The sequence below is a fragment of the Numenius arquata genome, chromosome 11 (assembly GCF_964106895.1).
Source record: "Numenius arquata chromosome 11, bNumArq3.hap1.1, whole genome shotgun sequence".
Lineage (NCBI taxonomy): Eukaryota > Metazoa > Chordata > Aves > Charadriiformes > Scolopacidae > Numenius > Numenius arquata.
The window spans coordinates 18846998-18872170 of record NC_133586.1 but is presented as its reverse complement, the minus strand read 5'-3'; the positions used below and the strand labels follow the sequence as shown (position 1 = coordinate 18872170).

The following is a 25173-nucleotide window of genomic DNA, read 5'->3' as shown; positions in this document are numbered from 1 at the left end:
TCTTTTTAAAAAAGGGTTTACTTAGCAATTTGTTGAAGTGCATTTATTATCTTCCTTTTCTCTCAAATCAGGAATGGATGCATCTGTAGCTATGAAAAGTAAAAAGATTAAAGTTTTCTCCAGACTTGAGGACGTTGTGATTACAAATGTTGATCCAAAAACTATCCATAAAAAGGTGATGTATTGTGCAGTTTGTAAACAAAAAGACCTAGTTCTTTAAGTTGTTTAATGACAGGACTGTAGTTGATTTGCTGTGTTGTATAATGCTACGTATGATGTATGCACCAAATATTAAGCAAAACTTCATTGGTTAATTTCCTTTATCTCAGGGAAGCAAAACATGCTTCCATTCAATATTTAATTCTTTTTAATCATGTTTGCATTGATGTGTTTAGTTCTGAGTAGCATGGATTAAATATAAAAGGGACTATAGATAACCAAGTGAGAAGAGAAATACCATAAAATAGGTGATTCAATTTCCTTTTGTGCCTAGCATATGTGTGTCCACGTATTGCTGGTAAGTTGCAGTTAATCTTTTTATGGAAGAACTTCTTGTTTGATAACTTAAGCAATAATTCTCTCACATATTACAGCCTGGGAGTATTAACTATATGAACTTAATCTTCTAGGCTGTCTCCATAGTGGGAGATGAAGTCTTCAGATTTCACATGTCACTTTATCCAGATGCTACTGCAGGGGAAGCCTACACTGATATGTCAAGGGTGGACGGTAAAATGTCTCTGAAAGTGGGCTGCATCCAAATAATTTACCTACATACATTCTTTATGTCTCTCTTGGTAAGACATTAGGTTCAGTTCTTTTCTTGACGTGAAAAGTTTTTTAATAAAATGTAATCAGCTCTTTGTGAGCTGTACCTTGCAGTGAGCTGGTGTACAAGCATATGGAAGTATTTTGCTGAAGAAGAGTCACTTAAGTTGCACTGCTTTATAAAAGAATGACAAATAAGAAGAATGACAAAAAAAAGTAATGAATTGAGTTGATAGCTTTAATAATATCTTAAAAATTAAATAGGTAAGCAATGTCTTAGCTTGTGCGTGATTTTAACCTACTTTTCTTTTGAAACTTGCATGGTTGAATTAGAAGTTTCATATTTCTGCCACAGCTGTACTATTTTTCTAAAATGCACATTTTGCCTGGGGCTTGGCATTTTTGCTAGGCTTCTTTTTGCTCTCATAAAACTATTATGTTTTTCACTACCTATCAACAGAACTTCCTAAACAATTTCCAAACGGCACAAGAAGCCCTGACTGCAGTCACTGTCCAGGCAGCAGAAATAGCTGCTTCCAGCATGAAAGACTTTGCTAAAAAGAGCTTCCGCCTCTTAATGGATGTCAACTTGAAAGCTCCAGTTATAGTTGTTCCTGAATCTTCAACTTCAAATAATGCTTTGGTAGCTGATCTTGGCTTAATCAGAGTTCAGAATGAATTCAAGCTGGTGTCTTCAGATGAATCTTCTCTTCCTCCAGTCATTGACAACATGGATGTGCAGCTAACTCATTTGAAATTATCAAGGTATAAATGGAATTTTTCTTTGAGTTGAAAAGTGTTCATAAAGAAAACAAGTCTGTGTTCCATATGCAGTATTGTTCTATTATTTAAAGATGATAAGCAATGAAAACGTGCTAAACCCAACCGAAAAAAAAAAAAAAGCCCTAAACTAAGTTTAGGAGTACTTCTTTTAGATAGGGATGCGTGTCCACAGTCTCTAAAATTCTTGGAAAGAAAGGAACAATAGGACAGTAACTGGGTTCATCCTAAGTGCATACCTGTATGTAAGCGCATGTAAGCACACATTACTATCAATTTAAAAATAAGTATGCCCATAATTCTGCTAGATACATATGATATTATTTGAGATTCTGCAGCTACTAAATATTTTTCCTCTGCTGCTTCCACTGTCTTTTGTAGGTGCATTATATCCACAGATTCTCAACCAGATTCTGAAATTCTGCGTCCTGTGAGTTTGACTTTAGTGGTCCAAAGAAATTTAGCAGCAACTTGGTATCATAAAACCCCAACAATTAGTATCAAAGGAGACCTAAAACCAATGCAGGTAATATCTTGGCAAATAAGAACTACATCAAAAGTTACATATATTCTCACAATAGTACTTAGCCTAGCTAAGGAGCTTCTAAACTCATTGCAGTTTGTATTCTTTATGGAATGTTAAAAGACTTCCGTCTTGACTGTCTGGTTTATAGATCTGTTAGAGTTTTGTTATCGTGTAATGAATAGTTCTTCTGTAGCTGCATACAAATGGAATAAAACCTATTTTTATTTTTCTGGGTGTCTGATGGAGCTGTCTTTTGATTCAACAGTCAGCAAAGTAATTGAGGTTATCTGTTGAGTTAGCATTTAAAATCTAGATTTAAGATTTTAAATTGTTTAATCTGTAATATTCAGGTTATTTGAGTGTTTAGTAGATTTATTAGAAATTTAAAGGTATTAGAGATATGGATCTCTAAGTTGAAAATTATGGTTGATATATTTCCAGAGGGAAAGCTTTACTTTCTCTTTTCCTACATTAACCATATAGATTTAAGTAGGTAACAATGAAGGAGGGGGATGCTTTTAGTTCTTTGTTAGCCCTGTTTCAATCCTCTATCTGTGCTATGGCCAAATGTTGCACTGGCGAGGCACAGAGGAATAAGATATTGAAAGAGTACCAGTTAAAAAGAATGTAAATGTAGAAAAAATATTGCAACACTATATATTATGGGCTAAGTGACTGCATTTTGTCACTTATTACCACTTATTTTTTCCACAATCATGTCAATGTTATAGTTGGATTCAGGTTCCTTACCTCTTTAAAGACAGTTGTTTTAATGTATACAATGTAAATCTTGGCTTAAATGCTATTTGGTTATGTTTCTGGATTACTGAATTGTTAAGAAGTGCTTATCATAATTTACTCATATTTTTAGCAGGTGAAGAGCCTTTAAAAGACTAGAAAGCATTTATCATGTGGAGTGTTGGTCCTTGTTGTAACTCCTATTCATAACAAGTAACAGATGATATTTTAGGAAAAATGGGCAAATTACTTAGGGTGTTTTGGCCAGGATCAGTTTGACTAGACAGCTTGTTTATGGTGGAAGCAGCATGTTTATTCTCCTCAGTATTTGCATACTACTGATAAAGATAGGGTTCTGTGATGGAAAGAAATCCTGTCACCAAAAATGAAGTTGTGGGTTTATCACTTTACAGATTGCACTCAGTGAAGATGATCTAACTGTTATCATGAAAATTTTACTTGAAAACCTTGGAGCGGCTTCTTCCCAGGCAAATACTATGCAAGAGAACATTGAAGATACGCAGATACTTAAAAAAGGGAAAGTTCCAAATGAATCTGATTTCTGTGAGGGTATGTTCATTTAAAAGCTCAGTATGTTTATGCAGAGGGCTATGTGCAAATTCAAACATAGTATTTATCTGAAGCACTTTGATGTGTGCAAATGAATGCTTTTTCATTTTTACGTATGTATTGTGTACGTGAAAAATTATAAATGAGAATGTATGCAAATACCAAAAATGGTGGAGTGTGAGCTGTAGATGGTCAAAAGTTTTTGTAGTGTGTTTTTTGTGATTCATCTTTTACAGGATGGTATTCTTCAGTCTGTATCAATGATTCTTACAACTTGCAGGTGGCAAAGAAAAAAGCCAAACCAACTACCCCAGAATGTTAATGCACAATTATAACAAAGACATCATTAGTATTCAAATAGTGTGTTAATGTAAACAGTGTATGTCTCTGGATGAAATATAATACATGGCCAAAATCTTTTTTGTCCAAAACTTAACGTTCTCAGTGACAAAAAATTACCGTTCAACCAATAGTTGAATTGCTACACTGTGAGAGGTAACTCAAAGGAAGATTAGTCCAAACTCCTTGGCCAGTCTTGGTTGGTACTTCCTGTAGTTCTTCATTAAAATGAATGAAAAACTGCAGTAAGTTGATGACAGTTTGTTTTAAGGTTCTTAAACTGCTCTGTGCAAGGTCATTTTAGCGTGCATTGAATAGAACAAAGTGACATTGAGTAAATAAAAATTCAAATTCTTCTGAGTAGTCTTCCTGATTTAGAACTTTACTCTTTTTGTGACTTTCTGATCTTAATTTAAAAAAAAATAAAAATAAAAACGCAACCCCAAAACCAGAAAAACACCCCTAACCCCAGTGTTCTAAAGAAATATAAAATTATTTTCTTTTCACTGACAGGTGGTCATCTTGCACTTGGAGAAAAAAATGTTTCTACAGTTGAGTCTTCTGCCAAATGTTATACAACGCTTAAATTTGACTTTAATTTTGAGTCGCTTTCAGTAATTCTCTACAATCGTGATATGAATAAGGTTTGTGACAAAGATTTTTACCATGCGGATGGGGTGGGGAAGTTGGGCTTCTCACATGAACAGAACTCAGGATAGTAAAACAAAGAGTTTTGTCAGTTGTGTTGGTTTTGTAATGCCTGCCTTATGGACGTCTCATGATTTAACTCCAGCCAGCAACAAGGACCATGTAGCAGCTCAATCACTTCTGCCCCTGCCCCACAGTTAGGGAGAAGAGGGAGAAAAGAAGGGGAATGTAATAAAAAAACAAAACAAACAAAACAAAAAAACCCCCCACACAAACTAAAAACCAAAAATACCAACACATGGATTGAGATAAAGATAGTTTAATAGAACAATAAGGGAAAAGGAAAATAGCAATAATAATAATAATAATAATGGTAAAAGAGTATACAAAATCAAGTAATACAACAGAAGTTGCTCTCATGACTTGGTGATTGGTTGCCCAGCCTGTCCCAAGCAGTGGCTGTGGATCCCTGGTCAACCACCATTTATATACTGAGTGTGATGTCTATGGTATGGAATATTCTGTTGGCCAGTTTGTTCTGTCTATATGCTCTCTCAGCTTCTATGGGAAGCTGAAAAAGCTCCTTGACTAATACAAACATCGCCTGGCAACAACTAAACCAATATGCAGTATAACATTCCTTTCATATCAAATCTGAAGCACAGCAGCCACTAGAAGGAAAATTAACTCTATCCCAGCTGAAACAAGGACAGGATCTTATGCGATTTATTCTGCAACTAGGAGGGTTTATGGGCAGATGTTTTATTACGTCCTTAATTGGAAGGATGTAAGTGCATTTCTAAAAATCACAAACTGACCAACCAAAACCACCCACCACTTGATTTGTTCATTCAAGCCTTGATTCCAATTATTCAAAATAAAAATGAAACCTTGAAAAGCAGGAATTGCTAGCATAATTGATAGTAGTTCTGTTCATGGTGCCTATATAGTTAGTAAGCAGATCCAAGGTGTACCTGACCCATACTTCCCTCTTGCATATCCCTGAGTGTGAGCAATAATGAACATCCTTCCTGCGCTGAAAACAGAAGAGAGAGATGTGCAATGTTGCCAAGTTTTCATGACTTAATATGCTTTGTCCACATGTGAAGGTGCTTGCTTTAGAAGTCTTGGTATATGGTGACCATGTGGTAGCTTTGCATTTCAAATAGCTATAATGCAGGAATTCGTGATGCTTTTTATATGAGGGGTGTATTACTTAAAAAAAGTTCTTGTGAAAGAAACGAGTGTCACGGGGAAGAAACATGCTGTAGTGATTTTTATTTTAATTTCTTCTTGCTATCCTTTCTGCTTATTGCTGAGGTCCTGGTTGTAAATGAGTTAGTGTGATGGGAGCAGAGGGATCCTCTGGATAGGAGGTTCAGGGTTCAGATGGGTTGTCCTTCAGCCATGCATTCTGAACAACCGCTAGAAATGCGTTGAAGAAACAACTTTATTACAACCAAACTTGTTACTTCTCTTTTCTCAGTGAATTTCTTGAACTAATTTGTGTGATTGGAGGACTGATGACAACAACAGGCTAATCAGATCCTTCAATTGATGGATCGAAATGTAAGGGGCTAGCAGCAAGGGAAGTGTGCTTATAATTTTATTCTATGGTAACATCCTACTATTTCTTACTATGTAGAAGTCTCTGATTTCGGTGCATAGTAACAAATTACGCCTTGGTGAACTCCGACTGCATCTCATGGCATCATCAGTGAAGATGCTTTCAGATGGCTCAATGGATATTAATGTTAAACTCAAGGCATGTACCCTGGATGATCTCAGAGAAGGAATTCAGAATGTGACTGCAAGGTAGGTTTGAGTGTATCAGAAATGAAAAAACTCCATGCAGCTTGAGAGGAAGACTCTTTCCTTGTTCTATACTTTGCTTCACATGGGATTGCTAAAACTTAATAGGGCTGTCAGTTGTTGCCTGTCACGCTGTGCACAAAAGCAATGAATGATGCGATTTTAATAGTGTTAAGCAAGTTTACATTTTCTATATGTTGATTTCCCATGTTATCCAAAGCAAAAAAAACTCCAAACCTGAGTCTTGGGTATTACAGTAAACTGTGTAGAACAGCTGAATAGAGAGCAACCAACTTCAGCTAGAGAGTTCTATGCACTGAAACTTTAGTATGATTGTTACAGGCTGCATACGTAGTTCCAAAAGTGTAGCACACAAATTTTAAATGTAAATTACTCTTTGGTTATTTCTGGAGGAAACACTGATTGCTTTTGTTGTAATTCTTACCTATAAATGGCATGGGAGGAAGAATGGCACTGCTTATGCATCCTCGTTTTTCTAGATCTAGATGTTATGATGTTTGAAATATTTCTTATTAAACTTGTTTTCCAGAATGATAGACAAGAAAGATGACACAAATGACGGTTCTATGATAGATATAAACTACAGGCAGGATAAAAATGGAACTGAAGTCGTTGCTGTTCTTGACAAGCTGTACGTATGTGCCAGTATGGAGTTCTTGTTGACAGTAGCAGATTTTTTCATTAACTCAATGCCGACATCCTCAAGTGAAAGATCTGCACAGTTCCAATTAAAGCATGGTACTTCTGGAAAATCCAAGCCAGAAACAGGTCTGTAAAACTGATTTCCACTACCACTCCCTTCTTTACATAGTTCATACTGAAAATAAATCATCCAAAAGTTTTCAGGATGCTGTCTTGCTATCAGACTTAAGAAATGAGTTTATTCTTCACAGTGTGTAAATTGGCCACTGATATCATACGCTGTTGTAAGCAGTAATAGTTCTAAAACTGCTGTGTTAAGCAGTGGAGCTGTGCTCTTCAGCTGAGCTAAATATTGAAAATCAGTCATGCTAAACAGGATTTTTACCCATGTAATATTGCAAAGGAAGCATCCTTAGGGTAAAAAGCACCCAGTAGATGGTAGTTAAGGCAGTAAAAGAACAACTTATTCTTTCAAGGTGAGTGGCAAAGAATGTTTTACCCCTTCTTCTGCAAGTTGTGTATTTTGAAACTGTAGGTTATTATTTCACTTCAGGTATGGAAAACTAAGTTTTTGATCAATAGTTTTCCTGGTTTTGGTTGAAGACTGAAGGTAAAGCATGATGAAACAAGGGCAAGAAAGACACCACTTCTGAGGGGGACTTTTGGGGGTTTTTTTTTGGGTTTTTTTTTTTTTTTTGGTTGTTTTTAAGCGATTGCTAGGCTTGCCCAAGTTGTAGTCAAACCTAATCGTGGGTTGTGTTGTCCAGCTGGCTCCCAGCAACCCTCCCTTTCTTTTGGTAAACTTGGCAGAGTGCTAGGAGTGAGCCTTAGGTTTTATGAAGTGCCCCAGTGATGCTAGCAGCTCACTTCCTCTCCTCTTCCTTTGTTGGAGTATGCACAAGTCCTGGGATGGGGAAGGGATGGTACACACTCCAGAAAAATGCACTCGCAGGGTTACTCAGGTCTACCCAAATGTGTGGCTGGCTGCAACCCATGATGCCTGGCTTGCTTTGCTTTTCCTGTAATAAACAGAGCCTCAACTTGGCACCCGTTCCATTGCACAGGTGTGATATTCTGGGATTTCCAGCAAGTGTTAGGCATGAGTAACCTGTATTATGAGTCCTAGTGTGCAGGAGGGTCACACACCACTCTGCTGCCTATCACTGAGAATCAAAGTGACTTAATCCATCACTAGGTCTTGCTTTTAAATAAGATAAATTCAATATGATGCTCTCCGTCTGTTTGGAAACTGAGTGAGTATTCAGACAAGAAATTGTAGATTGCTAATTTGAGTTCAATTAGAAAAATCTTAACTCTAAAGAAGTTAGTTATCTTCTGGCTCAATACTAAAGTAACTATTTCCAACTTGGCTTCGTAGAGCCAGTGCTTAGGTTCACTATAGTGTATAGATCTAATGCTGTCTTTTTACACTAGTGAAATAGTTTCTTCAAAATAAAACTTCTGACCAGTTTGCTGCTGATTTCTGGACACTGTGTCATATTCAGTTTCAGCAAAGTATTCCCGTAAAAACTGAGACATTATTTGTTAAATTTGTACCTCTAAAATTATGTAGTAATTTTTATGCATGGTTTAGATATTATGTACATAATAATGCCTTCAAACCTTTTGTATTTTTCACAGAAATGTCTGTACGGCCAAATATGACAGTAAAAGCTGTGATCATGGATCCAGAAATTGTATTTGTTGCTAATTTGACCAACGCTGATGCCCCTGCCTTAAAAGTTTCCTTCCAATGTGACTTTTCTCTGACATCTGGAAAGCTTGCACAAAGGATGACCGCTCAAGTGAAGGGTTTCAAGGTGTTGGCCTGTGCCTTTCTCAAAGAAAAACAAGACAAGAGTGTTACTACGGTAAGAAACCTTGCTTTTCATAATGAAAAAAATAAAGAGAACTGTTGACAGGTGTGTCCTTTGGTTGACACATACATAGCACTCAGAAAATTCAGTTTTCATATCATTTGATTATTACGAAGATACGAAGGGAAGGCACTGTTCATCTGTCATAATCTTTTATTGGTAGGTGCAAGACTGGCTAAAACCTGTGTAGTGCATTTGTAAATTCAAAGTTTCTTAGTGAAGTAATTGTGTGTGGAGTTTTGAAGACTAAGAGTCCTCTCCGCAACTTTGTTTACTGCCTGTCGGTTTACTCATTGCAGTAGAGGGTGCTGATCATCACCTTGTCTGGAACTTCATCTACTCATTCCTGGAAGGGAGCCTTGAACCACAAAGGTGGCCTGGGTGGTTCATCTCGCACATGATATCTTTCCTTATGCATTTAGTTTTCTTAAGGATTCAGGTTTTTTTTTTGACAATACCATCACTCTGTCTGTGTGTTGGAGTTTTTTTTATGTCTATTTTCTAAGCCTTATGTCAAAAGCTTTTATTTCACTAACTTTTAACCTTCCAGTACAAAACTGCTCTTGTGCAAATTTGGCTACTGGTAGGAAGCACAGTAATGCTATGGAAAGAATGCTGTTACTCTGAAACATTAGATTAAAAAGTACAATACCATTTGGAAAAGTTAGATTCCAGGAGTTATCTTAATAATCAAATTACATTTTTTCACTCAGGTGTTACGGCCATGTTCGTTAGTTATGGAAAATATGGTGCATGTCTCAGGGTTACAAACTGTGGTAGTAACAATAGAAGAACTCATTATAAAGGTAAGATCTTTGGAAGACCAGGTGTGTTTCTAAAGGTATAGCTTGTTTTTTTTTTGTTTTAGGTAGATATTAATATTTAAAACTTACATTTTCCCTATCAGTTTAATCCCCATAATAGGTGTTTATCCTTTTTAGAGCTGCTCTGTGTTGGAAAAAATCATTACATGTTCCTTGTTTTGACAATTGCTTGGCAAAAAAAGGATTAATTTAAATACTTAAGATCCTAGGATTCCTCCTACGAGTTTTTTCCACATTTATGCAATAACCCTTCCCCCTGCCACCATCACCACTCTTTTTCTCCCCAGAGAGACTTATGAGCAGGAGCACACATACAACTGTGTGTAAATTTAAGGCTGTTGACATGATTTCCAGAATGATATACAGTGTGAAATACTTTGTTCTTAATGGGCAAATTAATATTTGTGTCTATAGTAAAGGTCTTTGTGAATGGAATTTGTTAATTCTCCTATAAATAAAAAGTTCACAAATTTGCGTTTGTGATCTGAGAAGGTGTCAGTGGTGAAATCTCAAACTGCAAGCAGTAGTACATTGCTCCTAAAGCATAAAGCTTTTGACTGCAAATTAAAATGGTGCTGTACAGAACTCTGCAAACATGATTTTCTGAACACCTTGAAGATCTTAAAAATAAATTCATGTTTTACAATGTAGTAGGGGAAAAGGTTGATATTGACTGCTTTTATGGGAGTACCATGTATTGGTAAAAGTAAAATTGCAATCTGAGAATTTTGGTTCTGAGCCTGTGGGATTGTGAGGGAGGAATTGGGGAACTTTGAAGGAAAGGAAAATAAGAGGAGGTCCGTGAATGGATTCCGTTTCTTTATCTTACAATTTAAGTTGCATCTCTTATTAAGGGTCATTAATGCTGTGTACCTGTACAAGGAAAGCAAGAATTATTTGCCATTTTCATTTATCACATATTTTGTATGTAAATGAGTTTTAAAAGTATTTTTTTTTTTGGTTTTTTGTTTGTTCAAGATCTCACCAATAATTCTGAATACTGTGGTGACCATTATGGCTGCCTTAAAACCCAAAACAACAGAGGAGGATTCCAGAGGACCAACTGAAGTTCCTGAGAATTTGTGGCAAGTGAAGCCTATTGATCAGTGCAGTGCTTGGTTTCTTGGTGTTGATGTAGCCACAGAAGCAACAGAAACTTTTAAGGACCGTGAACATGTTCTGAAACAAGAGAAATTTGACATTGTAGTGAAATCGGTTCAGATCACCTTGGAGTGTGGTCTGGGACATCGTACTGTCCCTTTATTGTTAGTAGAATCTGTGTTTGCAGGTGTCCTTAAAAACTGGTCCTCGCTGATGGAGATCACTGCTGATACGTCACTAGAGGTATGTAGAATCAAGTTGTTAGCAGTTTAAAATACTTCTGCACATTTCATAATGTTCAAGTAACTTCTTAGTACACTTTCTATGTGCTAAATTAATAATAGGTTTAAATTGTAATGCTCTTAGGGGTTCTTTAGTAGTCAGGCAAGTATGAATAAGCATAAAGTGTTTTTTTACAAATGCTTTGCAGTCAGTAGTGGCAATTGCTACTGTGGAATAATCTAGTCCTCTCTGTTTCTCTATTATTTTTGCATGTTCACTTTTTGCTGTATGAACAATGAGCTTGGCTTAGTTGAATATTTGTATTTAACTCATATTGCCCACCTTTTTTTGTTTCCCTAGCATAGTGTTTATTGGTAAGATAGAAGTTACGCTGTTTTCTCAAAATCTTCTGTGCATCTTGGATTGTAATCACACCCTATTTGTTTTGCCACCTATTGCAACTCTTTTCCCCAAGATACAGTAACTTCTGAGATGGTATAAGTCTCTTACAGAGGCAGCACATTAAAGTTTCATACAACCAGATGTGCAGCTGCTCTGTGCAATAAGTTAACTACATCTCAGTTATATTTTGTCAGTTCACCAAATATACCTCATACTCCCTTCTGTACCGGATGCACAAGTAGCCTACTTTCACTGCTGTATGTACGTATCCTAATAGAGTATGGAAGATACATGCCTGATCATGTACAACTTGGGGAAGGCACTGTGGCTCCAGAAGCGGGGAGGGATGAGGAAAATAGCTGAAAGGGAGCATTCCGGAGCTACTTGACCCACAACTTCTGTTCGGATTTGCGGTGGCTGAAGGGAAGTAAGAACTCAGTGTAGTCTATGAGTTAGATGAGTTATTCCAGTCGACCAGATTCAGACTAAAGTTTGCTCAGAACTAATTGTTATTTCATAATACAATGAAGTTCTTGAGGCGTTGAGGTTTTTGATCTCAAAGTCATGCTTTCAAACAGTGTAGGAGAGGATAGAGACTGCATTATATTAAGTGAAGGTGTTAAAAAGATGTGGAGTTACCAGGCCATCTGGGTGCTCTAAAAGCAAACCAGATAGTCAGTTCTTCAAAAATGTTGTCACTTACGAAAGATGTATGATATATTACACTTCTGTGTATTAGTTTTCAAAGCTATTCAAAATTAATGCTAGACCTCCAAAATGTGAAACGAAGATTTGTTTTCTTATTTATTTTTTTTGTACTAAATGCTATTGGAAGTAACTCAGTCGTTTATTTTTAGATGCCTTATTTAATTTTGATTCTTCCTTTAGATTCATTATTACAATGAAACCTATGCAGTGTGGGAGCCACTTATTGAACGAATTGAAGGAGGAAGGAAGCAATGGAGTTTAAAGCTGGAAGTATGTAAACATGCTTAAAACTATGTGAAATAGTTTGGATAGGCAGCTATTTCTTAAAGGTTTTGTGTGACAGAACACTGACCTTCTGAATGCTGTTGCTTTTGAGGGAGCAATTTCACATGAAAAAAACATCAGTCTTTAGACATCTTAATTTTTTTCTGAATAATGTCAACTGTCTATTGCATGGGCAAAATGTCATGTGTAACCGCACCCACAGAGAGGAAAGAAATTAACTTGTCTTCACTGTTGCTGTAAAATTTCTGTGCTTGTGTGTAAGGTGTCAGATTTACAAGGTGAAGTAGGTTTTCCTTTGCTTGGTGAAATTGTCGAGTGTAGGTCAAGTTTTTTCCTGTTGTAACACAGGAGAAAGTAATCTATGGGTTCATAACTGCTTAATGATATTTTTTAGATGAAGACTAACCCTGTCCAAGAGAGAAGTTTGATGCCTGGAGATGATTTCATTGTTCTTCCTGAGCCACAAACTGCTGTTAACATCTCTTCGAAGGATACAATGAATATAACAATATCCAAATGTTGTCTTGCTGTTTTCAGTAATTTAGCCAAGGTAATCCTAACAGGCAGAAGGTGACGAATTATGTGGTTCTGTAGGAAGTTCTGACTTTACTTTTTTTAAGGAACTTTCTGTGCTGCCAGTCACAACCCAATGACGGTTCTGCAGCCCTGACAAATGTTATCTCACAGGGCTGAGGAGCTTTACTCTGATTAGTCCTTTAGGTTTAACAAAAAGCTGGTGCAGGCTTTTGAAATGAGCCATTTCTGTGTTAGAAGAACAAACGTGCTTGTGCAGGGCTTAAGGAACAGCCTTCCAAGCAGGCTTAATGAAAATAAAAGCCTCCAATAAACACAACTATTTTCTACAATCCTTCTTCTGAAATATTAAAAGAGAAATTTACTTCCTTTCTGACTTTTCTCCTTGGTAGAATACTATGAAAACTGTGTGTTTTAAGATTGGCCTTCAAACTGTATAAGTAGAATGTCCAGTGTGTTAAAAATATTTCCCCCTTTTTTTCTTGTGATAGTTGGTGTGTTTATGAATGTCCTAGGCTTTTTTTCACCCCTTTTTATGGGGGGAAGATATTTGAGTTACTAATTCAGTCTATTTTTACAGAATGTGACTAATGCCTATTTGTATTTTAATTCTAAATGAGCAATAGTTCTCTAAGTTATTACTTGCTTATACTGTAAGTCTGTATTGACAGTCAGTTACCATGGCTTTTGTATAATCAAACAAAAGTTTGTAAGCGTAAGTTGTGGTTGAATAGGAAATATGTACATGGTGAATGTGCTTGGGACTTCTATGTCCCAGATCTTATTTTTCTCTTGCAACCCAACATCTGTAAAAAAAAAATTCTCTATGAGCAGCATGAATGCTAATTGTAGCATCAACATTTGTTGCAAATCACAGAATAACAATGAAATTTTATGGAAATAGCCTTTACTTCCCTGAAATACTACTATACAAAGCATAGGTACTGCTATATACTTTTTTCCTTTTTTCTTTAAACCTGTAGTTGCTGGGAACTGTCTTTTAAAGTCTTTATTTATATATGTTATTGTGGCTATTTATGTATAATGTATTATATATGTTGTTAATTACAGGCATTTTCAGAGGGGACTGCATCCACGTTTGACTATTCCTTTAAAGAGACAGCACCTTTCATAGTGAAAAATGCCCTAGGTATTCCTCTCAAAGTGGTTCCTAGCTCCAGTTTTCGGATAGTTGGTTCAGTTGAAAAAGAAAACGTGAACGATGTAGAAATTGGTCAGAGCATGGAACTGGAGTACTCTGTTTTTGAAACGCCCCAAAGAGGAAAGTTGTCTGCATTGCACCGGCAAGAAAGCTCCGTCTTCGCTTTAAATTTAGGTATTATGCAAGGGAATACTGTGCATTATGACATGTTGAGAATGGGAAGATGGGGGAGTGAACATGGTTAAATTCAATGTGATCAAAATGCAGGTGAAGTACATTGTGTTGGAACTGCTTTTGAATACTGATGGTAATTAAAATAAATTAAGCCAGTTACTGGAGTTCTTAAAAAAGATGTAAAATTCCTTCTGTCTAGTTTTTCAGAGAGTGAGAAGTGCAATCTTTTTTTCTTCCCCTTTGGAAGAAATGGAAGGCATTCTGATAGGTTTATTGATAGTCCATCTTGCAGTCCCCTGGGACATAGGCCTGTGGGTTCCAACTCCCGTTAAGCGGGATCTTCATTTCTCATATCCCTACTATCATTTGGCTTTCTGTAGTTACCCAGTTACTTGAGAGCAGTTATGATTTTTCTGTGTGTTGTGCTTTGCCAGAAAATAGTCCTAGGAGAATAGGATATAATATCTACTAATACATTATCTTCTGGTTTTTACGTTTCCATCCTATCCCATGTGAAGATACTCAGCTGTGATACAAAGATCATGTTTTGTGTTGCATTTTGTTAATTCGCCCAACAAATACCTTCGGTGTATTTATTGTGCCATGTATAAATCATATTCTAAAGTTATGGTCTTCAAGAGTATTCTGATCTTAAAGCTTTCCTTCAGTGGTGCTCAAATACCATTTCAAGGTGCTTTTGCCAGAGAGTGCTTTGATCTTGGTTGTCGCTGAGTTTAGAGAAGCTGAAGTATTGTTCAAATAGAAAATGGTGATGCGATTTGTTTTGCCTAATTAAGACTTTTGTATATTTTTATGAATTAGAACTTCAAGGATATAAGGAAGTGGTAAACGTTCCCATAGCCAAACCAGGTCGACGCCTGTACAGCATAAGAAACCTTCTTGTTGATAGTTCAGACTCGGTTGTTGTACAGATAGATGCTACAGAAGGAAATAAGGTTATTACTCTGCGATCTCCTCTGCAGGTAAAAAAACCAACCAAACCAACCAAAAGCCTGAAAAAAGTGCTTTCCTCTGAGTGACTTTGCTTTTCTTCCTTATTGTGTTTTTTTGAGACCATACTTAACACAAATTATTAAGAGTTTTACTCTGTTACATGAATTTTTATCTGTATTCTGTTGTGTGTGTATTCCTGCTAAATGACAAATCTTGTTTTTACTTTTAACTTTAGTCTTTCTCATATCCTCAATGCTGAGGTTGGAATATGTACTTTTTATGTGACTTGGTATTTTAAGCATATTTTTCAATTCATGGAACATAAAAGTAGCATAGTTTTCCATATGCTTGCATATTGTTATCCTTAGAATTGTATTTCTTACTAAGACACATAGAAGTCTGTTTTTCAGAGGAGTTTAATTAAATCTATTAATGGTTTTTTTTTCCTTGTTGGTATTGATAAATTTTCCTTCAGAAATCTGTACCATAGAAGTGTAATGAAAATTATGCATTTTGATCCTAGATCAAGAACCATTTCTCTATCCCATTTATAATCTATAAACTGGCTAGAGACTCCAAGTCGCTGGAGCCAATTGGCGTATCCAAGCCAGAAGAGGAATTTCATGTTCCTCTACATTCCTACAGGTACGCTGTTTCTGTTGTGTGGGGCTAATCTGTGTGAGACTGATGCGCAAATGCAGCATAAGTGTGGAAGCTTAAATCTGCACTTGGAACTCTTCCTGACTGGGCTAAAAAACCAAAATGCTATCTTTATTAGGTAATTAGTGTGCTGCAGAAGCCCTTCAGGATGCTTGCAATTACTTTAAAGTGGATGAGGTTGGCTGTCAGTAGAAAGGTATTGTGTACCATTACCTGTCTTCTTCCCATAGGTGTCATCTATATGTTCGACCAACAGGAATGTTCGAGGGTCAGTTTAAAGAGTCCACGACTTACATTGCCTGGAGGGAAGAGCTACACAGGAGCAATGAAGTAAAGTGCTTGTTACAGTGCCCAGCCGTCGAGACAAATTTCTTACCTTTAATAATCAGCTCAACAGCTGTACCTGATGAACTAAATTTTATTTCACCTTATGGAAAGGAGTGGGATCCTGCCTACATTATCCACCTTCACCCTACACTGACTGTGAGGAATCTTTTACCATACTCCTTGAGATATTTACTTGAGGTACGTTATTTTATGGTTTTATTTGTAAATGCTTTACTTGATTTTAAGTAAGACTGTACTTAGAAGTGGAGGTGAATGTAGTGTGGAAGATATTGAATGTTTGTTTTCGTATTTTCTATTGTAAATGAGTAAGTCTGGTGATGGATTGATTCTTTTGTTTTAATTTGGATGAGCCTGGCCAGTTCTGCCTTGCTTCTTAAATATGAATCCTTAGAGGATTGGTCTTTCTCTTTTACTTTCTTCTGAGATCCTGTTTGTGTTCTGCAAGGTATCTTTTGTTCCACAGGGAGAGACATAAGAAAAAGCATCTGAAATTTCTGGAGCTTTTCTTCTATGTAGAAAACTCAACTTCTTTCCATTCTGACACTGATTCTTTACTGAGGACGTTGTGAGGTCTCCCTTGCACAAATTGGAGGATTTCTTTGCAGGACGCTACGCAGACTTTTTTCCTCTTCTTTGAGTATTTTCAGTATCTAGTATTTCTTCATGAAAGCTGAGTAATTTTTAGCAAATAGAAAAGGTGTGATGATTTAGAACTATCATCTGAGTTTGTTCTGTTTTGTCCTACTTGCATAACTAGCTGTGACATTCATTTAGATCTTTTTCACTTCTGTGCAACATCCTAATGGCACTATTTCCATTTTTCCTTACCTTCACTGTACTTCAGTACTCAGGATCACTCTGAGTTTCTACTGAGAAGGTAGAACAGAGTGCTATTGCCTTGGCTGGGGCCCTAGAAACTAGTAATTCAAATCTATTCTGAAGTCACTGTACCTGTAGACGGTTATGTGCTTATCGTCTTCACATCCCTCGACTAATCAAGGCTGGCCACTGTTCAATACAGTAAAATACACTGTTTCTCAGGAATGCTATTGCTTTGGGATGCTACTGCCTGAGGAAAGCTGTGCTACTAAACATAATGGCACAGCTGCCGGCTTTCTGCCTTGGGTCTTCTTTAATGTAAAAACTGCTGGCTGTACATCTGCAACACAGTCCAATTCAGTGTTGCAACCAGTATTGTAAGTCTACGAATAAGAATTCACTGCCAAAATCCATTGGAAATTATGGAGGAGGGAGGGAACAGAGACAGGGTATGCATTGGAATTAGTTTGCCTTCCTGAAATCCAGAATTAAGCAGTCTTTACTGTCCTGCAAGAAGAGTGCAATTGACCTCAAATTATTTATAGGATCAGGCTCAAATGAAAGTGATTGGAGATTGGGACTCATGGTACCTGAGATACCTGAAACGTGTGCATCCTGCAAGAGGAGAAAAAAAATGCTGTTTTTTGAATACCTAAATTTTATGTATTAAAAACTTAATATGCCCCTTTGAATTTTGCTACAGGGAACAGCAGAAGCCCGTGAATTGACGGAAGGGAGTGCTGCAGATGTTTTTCATTCAAGAATCAATGGAGAAATAATGGAGCTTGTGTTGATAAAATATCAAGGCAAAGACTGGAGTGGGCATCTTAAAATTCGTGATGGGATGCCTGAATTTTTTTCCGTGTGTTTCACATGCCATTCTGCAGCAGTGATGACAGTGGATATTTACATACATACTAGGCGAATTGGAAGTCGTATGATCTTGTCTGTGTTCAGTCCTTATTGGATAATCAACAAGACTTCCCGTATTCTCCAGTATCAAGCTGAAGACACTCATGTGAAGCATCCAGCAGACTACAGAGATATTGTTTTGTTCTCCTTTAAAAAGAAAAATATTTTTAGTAAAAATAAGGTATGCTTATTTTAGGTGGTGGTTGTGGTGCTGGTGTCTTAAAATCCTGCTCCAAGGGGGAAAACCCACACAAATGCATATTTTGTCTAAGGATTTTTTTTTTATAGTATTTAAATCTGTAGGCTTTCATTTGGCTGCTGCTATCTTCTTCTTAATTATACTTTTTGGACTGTGTGGAAGGGAAGGCAGGTAGACAAAAACTATATTGCAACTTTTTCCATGCCTTGCACTGCATCTCATTGCTGAACTTTCATCCTGACCAAAAGCTGGCTGGTAGCATAGAGCAGCTAGGTCCCAAAAACTCAGTGGGTACTCTACCAGAAAACTCTTTTCTTGGGAGAGGTATTTAATGTAGGTATATGAATTAAGAGCGAGGACTTGCTTTATAGTCAAAAGGAAGGCTGAATCATTCTGTGGAGGCATTTTCCACAGAATAAAGAGGAATCACAGGCTTGTGTTTTACTCAGCTAGGTACTTTGACATTTAAAATGCACAATGTAAATATTTTGTTCTATGTTAAACATATTTCTTTGTTTTGATGTGATATTTGCATGGTCAAATGAGGAGTACTGCAGTAGAGGATTTTTTCAGAAATGGCCCTTCTTTCCTTTTAAACATTTTTTTTTTCCACCCAACAATAGTTGAAAAAATGGTTGATGAAACAGTTTTGGCAAGATGTTGTTTTGATTATTTCCTCCCCTCTCTTCAAGTTTGTGAAGCACCACAAAATTGTAGCATTTTTTTCCCCACTGTGTGTTTGCTGTCAGGAAGATGAGTCATTGAGGACTCCTCTATTTTGCTACCTTCTTCTGTAACATCTTTCCCAGAACTCAGGCACAGACTAATAAATCAGAATATGAAGAGTGATACTACATGCTTAACTTACAGAAGGTTTTAAAAGCACTGAAGTGCTGTCTTTATACTGCTACGTGTGATATAATTGCACTCCATAATTCATGAACTATAAAATAATAATTGATCTATTGAAGTACTTTCCATGTTCTTTTTTGTAGATCCAGTTATGTATTTCAACTAGCACTTGGTCCAGTAGCTTTTCCCTTGATACTGTAGGAAGCTATGGATGTGTCAAGTGTTCAGCTAACAACATGGACTATCTGGTAAGATGGGTTTCTGTGTTTTGTGGAGTTCTCTTAGGGTTCTTTTGGCTTGACTTCTTTTTCTTCTTAAGGCCTTTGTTTCGTGACTTATGCTGCTTATAAATAATGAAAATACTTAACATCTATGGTAATTTTTATGCCCCAGCTATTCAGGTCTGCACCTGGCAACAAGTAGTTTCCAACAGAAAACCAAAACTTCAAACCAACTTCCAGTGTAATTCATAAATGTGGTTTATGTAACAAATGTATAGCACTGGGCTGTTTGAAAATACAATGGTGAAATTGCATAGCGGAGATAAGAGTTCACATTCAAAATTCATAATTGTTGGCAAGTGCTTAGATCTTCAGTCAGTATCCTTGCCTAAGACTACATTTCCACAACTAGACAGAGTAAAGAATACAATTTATAAAACTATGCAGCTATGTGGGGAGTTGTGTTTCCATATGCTCATTAACTGATATCTGATGATAAGATCATTTTAGGTTGTCTTGATTTACTGCAGTGGGATTCTTGTTGGGTTTCCCTCACAAATGCTACAGCTACAAAGTGCTACAGCTAAAACTGTCTCTTTACCATTGTGTTAATTGTTTTCCCTAGTTTGCTGATTTTACAGCATGCTGTCTGGTTTGTTTATTACAGATGTTCAGAACAAGAGTGTTGTGTGCTAGCCTTTGTAATTACAGTAATGTTGGCTTTTTTTTATTTCCATCCTGACTTTTCCCTTAAGCTCGTTGTTGATTGCTGAAATTGTCCTTGTTCAACAGGTTGGAGTTAGCATCAAAATGAGCAGTTTTAACCTTACCAGGATAGTTACCTTCACACCATTCTACACTATAGCAAACAAATCTTCTCTGGAACTAGAAGTTGGAGAAATTGGTCCTAATGGCTCTTTTCCAACTAATAAATGGAATTATATTTCGGCTTCAGAGGTAATGTTTCAGTTTATTTTCCTTGGATGTGATTGTAGACAAACAACTGGTCTCTTGCCATCACTTAAAGAAAAAGCAGTTCTCTTATAGAACCTCTATCACATCTGATGACATGACATGGATACTTCATGTCTCAGGGGAACTTGAACAGCACAGGTTGTATATGTTGGTAAATTAATCAATCCTTCAGTTTGCATAATTCACTAAAAGTAGATGAGACATTCATCAGTAGATACTAGGGTGACAACCAAGGCGTTTGGAATCAGTCACACAGGACTGTTTTACTTCTGACTTACTATATTGAACATACATGAACTGTTAAAGTCATGCATATTTCTTCTTTTACAGTGCCTTCCATTTTGGCCTGAAAACTCATCTCGTGAACTTTGTGTAAGAGTAGTTGGTTATGAAAGCTCATCCAGACCATTCCTTTATACAGCCCAGGATAATGGTACTCTGCTGAGGCTGGAGGAATTGGTGAGACTGACTTTGTGTGATCTGTTCTTAATACTCTGTTTTAGCCTTATGGTATTGAACATTGAATTTAGGAAAGCTTGACTCCTTGAGATCATCAAGATCGAAACCTTGTTGGTACACTGCACTTCAATTCAGTTGCATAAAAAAGGTTATGAATCAAGTTTGCAATGTTGTTAATCTTTTCTTAGCTGTGTGATGTGGTCAGGTTGATTTAGTTTTGACAAGCTTATAGGAAGCTGAACTGCTCTATTGCTGTTAAATTAAAAATGGTATACCACACCTTTCCCATCAGCATTTTTGCAGAGGGTATTTCTTAGGTGCCTTCAGTTTAGTTACCCGAAAATGGAATGTATTTTTTGTTTTCTTGATAAGCTAATACATGTTGGAGACACATATAGCTAAAATAATTTATGATTCAATTAGTAGAATCTTAATTATTTCAGACCTTACCCTAGCAGAGCATTAAGGAATGTGCATATAAATGTAGTATGTTCAGACAAGTCTTTGGAGATAGTTCTTATAATAATTAGCTGAAATACAAGTGGCTGTGAGGATAATCTAGCTCCCCAAGTTTGTTAAAGCAGTTTGAAAAAATGTTTTTGGATCAAGATGTCATCAATGATCTGGTGTTCTGTTGATGCACTTTAATTAGAATAGTGAGAATCCTTTCACAGAATCACAGAATATTTTTGGTTGGATGGGACCTTTGAGATCATCGAGTCCAACCAACAAAAAAAACCCAAAAAACAAAAAGACAAAAAAAAACCAAGCAAAAAAAACCCACCGAAAACAAACAAACAAAACAACCAAAAAATCCCAGAACACCAAACACCAAAACCAAACCAAAACAAACGCCCACAACCACACACCACACAGACACAAACCCACCCACAAACAGACACAAACCAACAATCTCGGGCACTAGAGCATGCCCTGAAGTGCCATGTCTACACGTTTCTTAAATACCTCCAGGGGTGGCGACTCCACCACCTCCCTGGGCAGGCTGTTCCAGTGAACAGCCTTTCTAGTCTTGTATGTAGTGAGGTTTTATTACTACTGTGTAGAGTGCTAAACATGGTTTCTCACATCCCTCTGATGACAGCTGGAGAATTTAAGATAATATTTTTCAAAGGTAGATGTGTCCCTTCCCATCTCTTCTCCAGACCTTACAGCGTAGCAAACCCATCAATTTATCTTGCTAGACAAGCATTTGGGTGAACTATCTGAAGATAGTATCTTAAAGGGAAAGGATGGGTACGTCCTTTGTATAAGCAAATGAGAAAAATTGTGCTTTACATATCTCAGAAAAATCTTGCTGATATATTGGAAGAAAGCAGGATCTTGAAAGCCATTAGAAGAAAGACTTATGATTTGTTTAGAGGGTTAATCAACAGAACTTTTCTGCTCAGTGATCAGTTTGCTAATAGGCTATATTTTTCATAACTTTAGAAACTTTAGTACATTTGTCTAGAGTAACTTTTCAGATTTTTAAGCAGTATGCAGGAAATTGCAGTTTTTAAATATAACTTTAAGTTTTGTAATAGAAAGTGAAGGGAATGCTTGCCTGTGCTTTTTACTGAACTTAGCCAAATTAAGTAATTCTGAAACATGTTCTAGTTTGAATATAATTTTTCAATTAAATTAAATCAACAAATAGTTTGTGAATGCTACTGATATCTGTCTTAAGCCGGTGACCGATTTGAGTTTACTGTTACTGGATAATGCAGAGTACATTTCCTTTCCTCATTTGTAAGAGGCTTGTGAAAGACTAAATAACAATTTAGTCTGTGCTAACTTGAAATAACACATAGAACAAATATTGAACTTTGTGTCTAACTTTCTCTCCAGAATGGGGGTTTACTGGTTGATGTGAATGTTTCTGAGCATTCTACTGTCATAAGCTTCTCAGATTACCATGAGGGAGCTGCTCCAGCTCTTATCGTTAACCATACTCCATGGGACTCTCTCAGATACAAACAGAGGTATGGGAAAGACACAATTCACTATTGGTTGTTTAATCGAGGCAGGGTATCCTTTGTGAAGAAAGTAGTTCTGTTTTGCCATTATAGTACCTCGAAAAACAAGGAAAAAGCCCCTGTTCCGTATCACATTGTTTTAATGAAGTATTTTGTCTACTTTAAGGAATCTTTGTAGTAGAGAGAATAAAGCAGGAGTATAGATCTTAGTTCACCAAGAGCCGAACTGCAGCCACACTAGTTGGGAATGGGTAGCCTGGGTCCTTCACACCTCACCCCAGCAGGCTGGAGGAGTGGAGTATGTAGCACCATGATCTGCTTGCACCACTTAAATCAGAGGTCTTAACCAGAAAATGCTGTCCTTTTGCTCCTTATCTTTTAACCTGCAGTGGATTACAAGAGGAAATGGAGTTGAAACCAAACCAAGTATGCCTGTTTGCATGGACAGATCCAACTAAAACAAGAAAATTGTCTTGGGGCTACTCCCAAAATTTTGGTGAACATGACCTACTTAAGGTAAATTTCAGAAGGGGAAAAATAAATGCTAAACCAATCTAGGACTATAATAAGATTAAAATTATCTGGGAGAAAGCTTCTTCGGTAACTTTGCATCCATGAGACTTTTGACCTCCTCTCAAGTAGCAAGATTTTAGATGTTTAGATAAATACAATTGGAGGATTGGACACAAACTCCAACCTCCATTTTCTCCATGGTTTTCTTGGATATGAAAGAAGGAGGATAAAGTATATGAGCTGTGGATGTATATAAATACTACAGAGGATGAATAATTCACCGATTTTCTAGCAGTGCTGTATTTGGCTTAAGTATTTCCCGAAAGATGGAGAAAAGCCCTGACTGTTGTGACTCTTGCTTCCTATGGGAAATGCTTGCATGGGGCAGAAAATTCCAAGTTGCTCACTATTTCCGTGTTTGTAACTCATGCAATATTAAAATAGGAAAATGCGTGAAATTGGGAGCAAAATAATAATGATCACCCCTCAACTTCCTTCCTGTGTTGCGGTACAAGATGCCACCAAATCAGTATGATGCAGTAAACTGAACAAACAAGAAAAATACTGAGTTCTAGTTTCGATGTGTGCCAGTAAACTTGCTTACGAACATACAGCAACATCTTGGATTTACTCCTGTGATACACTTACATGCTGTATTTCCCCCCCAATACAGGATGAATGCGGCCAATTCCCTTACAATGCGAATACTCAGATACACTGGGTGTCTTTCCTGGATGGACGCCAACGAGTGCTACTTTTCACAGATGACGTTGCATTAGTTTCTAAAGCACGACAAGCAGAGGAGCTGGAGCAACCTGATCAAGAAATAAACTTGTCACTCCATAGTCTTGGACTTTCTCTCGTTAACAATGAAAATAAAAAAGAAATCTCTTATATAGGAATTACTAGGTAATGCCCATGGAAGCCTAAATATTCCTTTGTATAATGAAAATTTGACAACATAGTATAATTTTAGCAATACAGTTGAGTTGAAGGGGACATCTTTCAAATAGAATTAGTATAAATGAAACCTTTTTAAGTAAAACTAAGTTCTGCCTTTATTCCCGTTGTGCAATTTGAATACGTAGGATTTAAATGCCTCCTTTCTTAGCTTCTGTTAAAAAAAGAACAAGTGAACAACGGGGTTTTTTTTGAGAAAATATCTTTTTAATGGTTTGCATGCATAAGAAAGGTTTAAGTACTTTTAAATTGTTAACTTTGTTATTTGTCTTTTAGTTCTGGTGTTGTTTGGGAACTGAAACCAAGGCAAAAGTGGAAACCATTTAATCAAAAACAAATAAACCTGTTGGAACAAGCCTATCAAAAGTATCTTTCTAAAAGTGCTTTCCAGCCTTCAGGTTGGCATAAACTAGACAGCAATACTGAGGTATGTTTTGAGGTTTCAGTGTTTAAGTGATTGCAGAACATAGGCAACAGTTGAAACAGACTTCTGCTTTACTGAGTAAGGATAGATGCTCTGTGTTAAGGGAAACAAACAAAAAGTAAGCTTTTTAAAAAATAGTTTTACATTTTATACAGTAGCATATTTGTGTATTCAGGTAATCCTGAGGCAGTATTGAGGTATTTTCCAGACTTGTATTACGAAGTAAGAATCTCAAAGAATTTTATTTCTGTGTGGTAGAAAAGATGACTTGGTATCTGCATGTTAGTTAGGAACTAATATTCTCATTGAGGTAACATTCTTTGCAGAAATCTTGGTTTTAACTTCTTAGTAAGCTGCAGTTCCCATGACTTGATGTGATAAAGGAGCCTGTAGCATTCAAAGGTTCTTAAAATTAATTCACCTACCTGAGCTTTTTCAGACAATAATTACACATACCTGTCTTCCACACGCAAATTTAATGTGTTGAAATGGCTAAGTAAAATATAGGCATTTTATAGTACCATAATCAGGCTTCTTTTTTGTATCATCCTTTCATTTAAAAAACATATATACCCTTAGTTGTGTGAATACTTAGGTATTGTACTATGCAGTGGTGCATTTTAAGTACGTGATATCAAAAGCTCATATCTCTAAGTCGTTACATTTGACTCAGAATAAAGGAGAGCTTTTTCCTTTTGCTTCTCATAGCTTAAATATTTCAGGATCAGGGTAAAAGCATCAGCTGGGAAAGTAATCAGCTGCATGTAA

The 25173-nt window shown here is 36.7% G+C and overlaps 1 protein-coding gene across 1 annotated transcript in view; it reads left to right on the top strand.

The window, feature by feature from the left end:
* The window catches only part of VPS13C (vacuolar protein sorting 13 homolog C), a 93348-nt gene that overhangs the window by 47139 nt on the left and 21036 nt on the right, over positions 1-25173 (top strand). Inside the window, exons 44-68 of the mRNA XM_074156006.1 lie at positions 72-175; positions 630-797; positions 1229-1533; positions 1930-2074; positions 3226-3382; positions 4256-4365; positions 6015-6184; positions 6732-6970; positions 8486-8715; positions 9435-9527; positions 10524-10889; positions 12159-12248; positions 12658-12813; positions 13869-14133; positions 14956-15116; positions 15611-15732; positions 15978-16272; positions 17618-18007; positions 19021-19125; positions 19891-20055; positions 20404-20532; positions 22381-22514; positions 22898-23024; positions 23695-23930; positions 24258-24408. Coding sequence (XP_074012107.1) covers positions 72-175; positions 630-797; positions 1229-1533; positions 1930-2074; positions 3226-3382; positions 4256-4365; positions 6015-6184; positions 6732-6970; positions 8486-8715; positions 9435-9527; positions 10524-10889; positions 12159-12248; positions 12658-12813; positions 13869-14133; positions 14956-15116; positions 15611-15732; positions 15978-16272; positions 17618-18007; positions 19021-19125; positions 19891-20055; positions 20404-20532; positions 22381-22514; positions 22898-23024; positions 23695-23930; positions 24258-24408 — 4613 coding nt within the window. The remainder of the gene's footprint in view (positions 1-71; positions 176-629; positions 798-1228; positions 1534-1929; positions 2075-3225; positions 3383-4255; positions 4366-6014; positions 6185-6731; positions 6971-8485; positions 8716-9434; positions 9528-10523; positions 10890-12158; positions 12249-12657; positions 12814-13868; positions 14134-14955; positions 15117-15610; positions 15733-15977; positions 16273-17617; positions 18008-19020; positions 19126-19890; positions 20056-20403; positions 20533-22380; positions 22515-22897; positions 23025-23694; positions 23931-24257; positions 24409-25173) is intronic.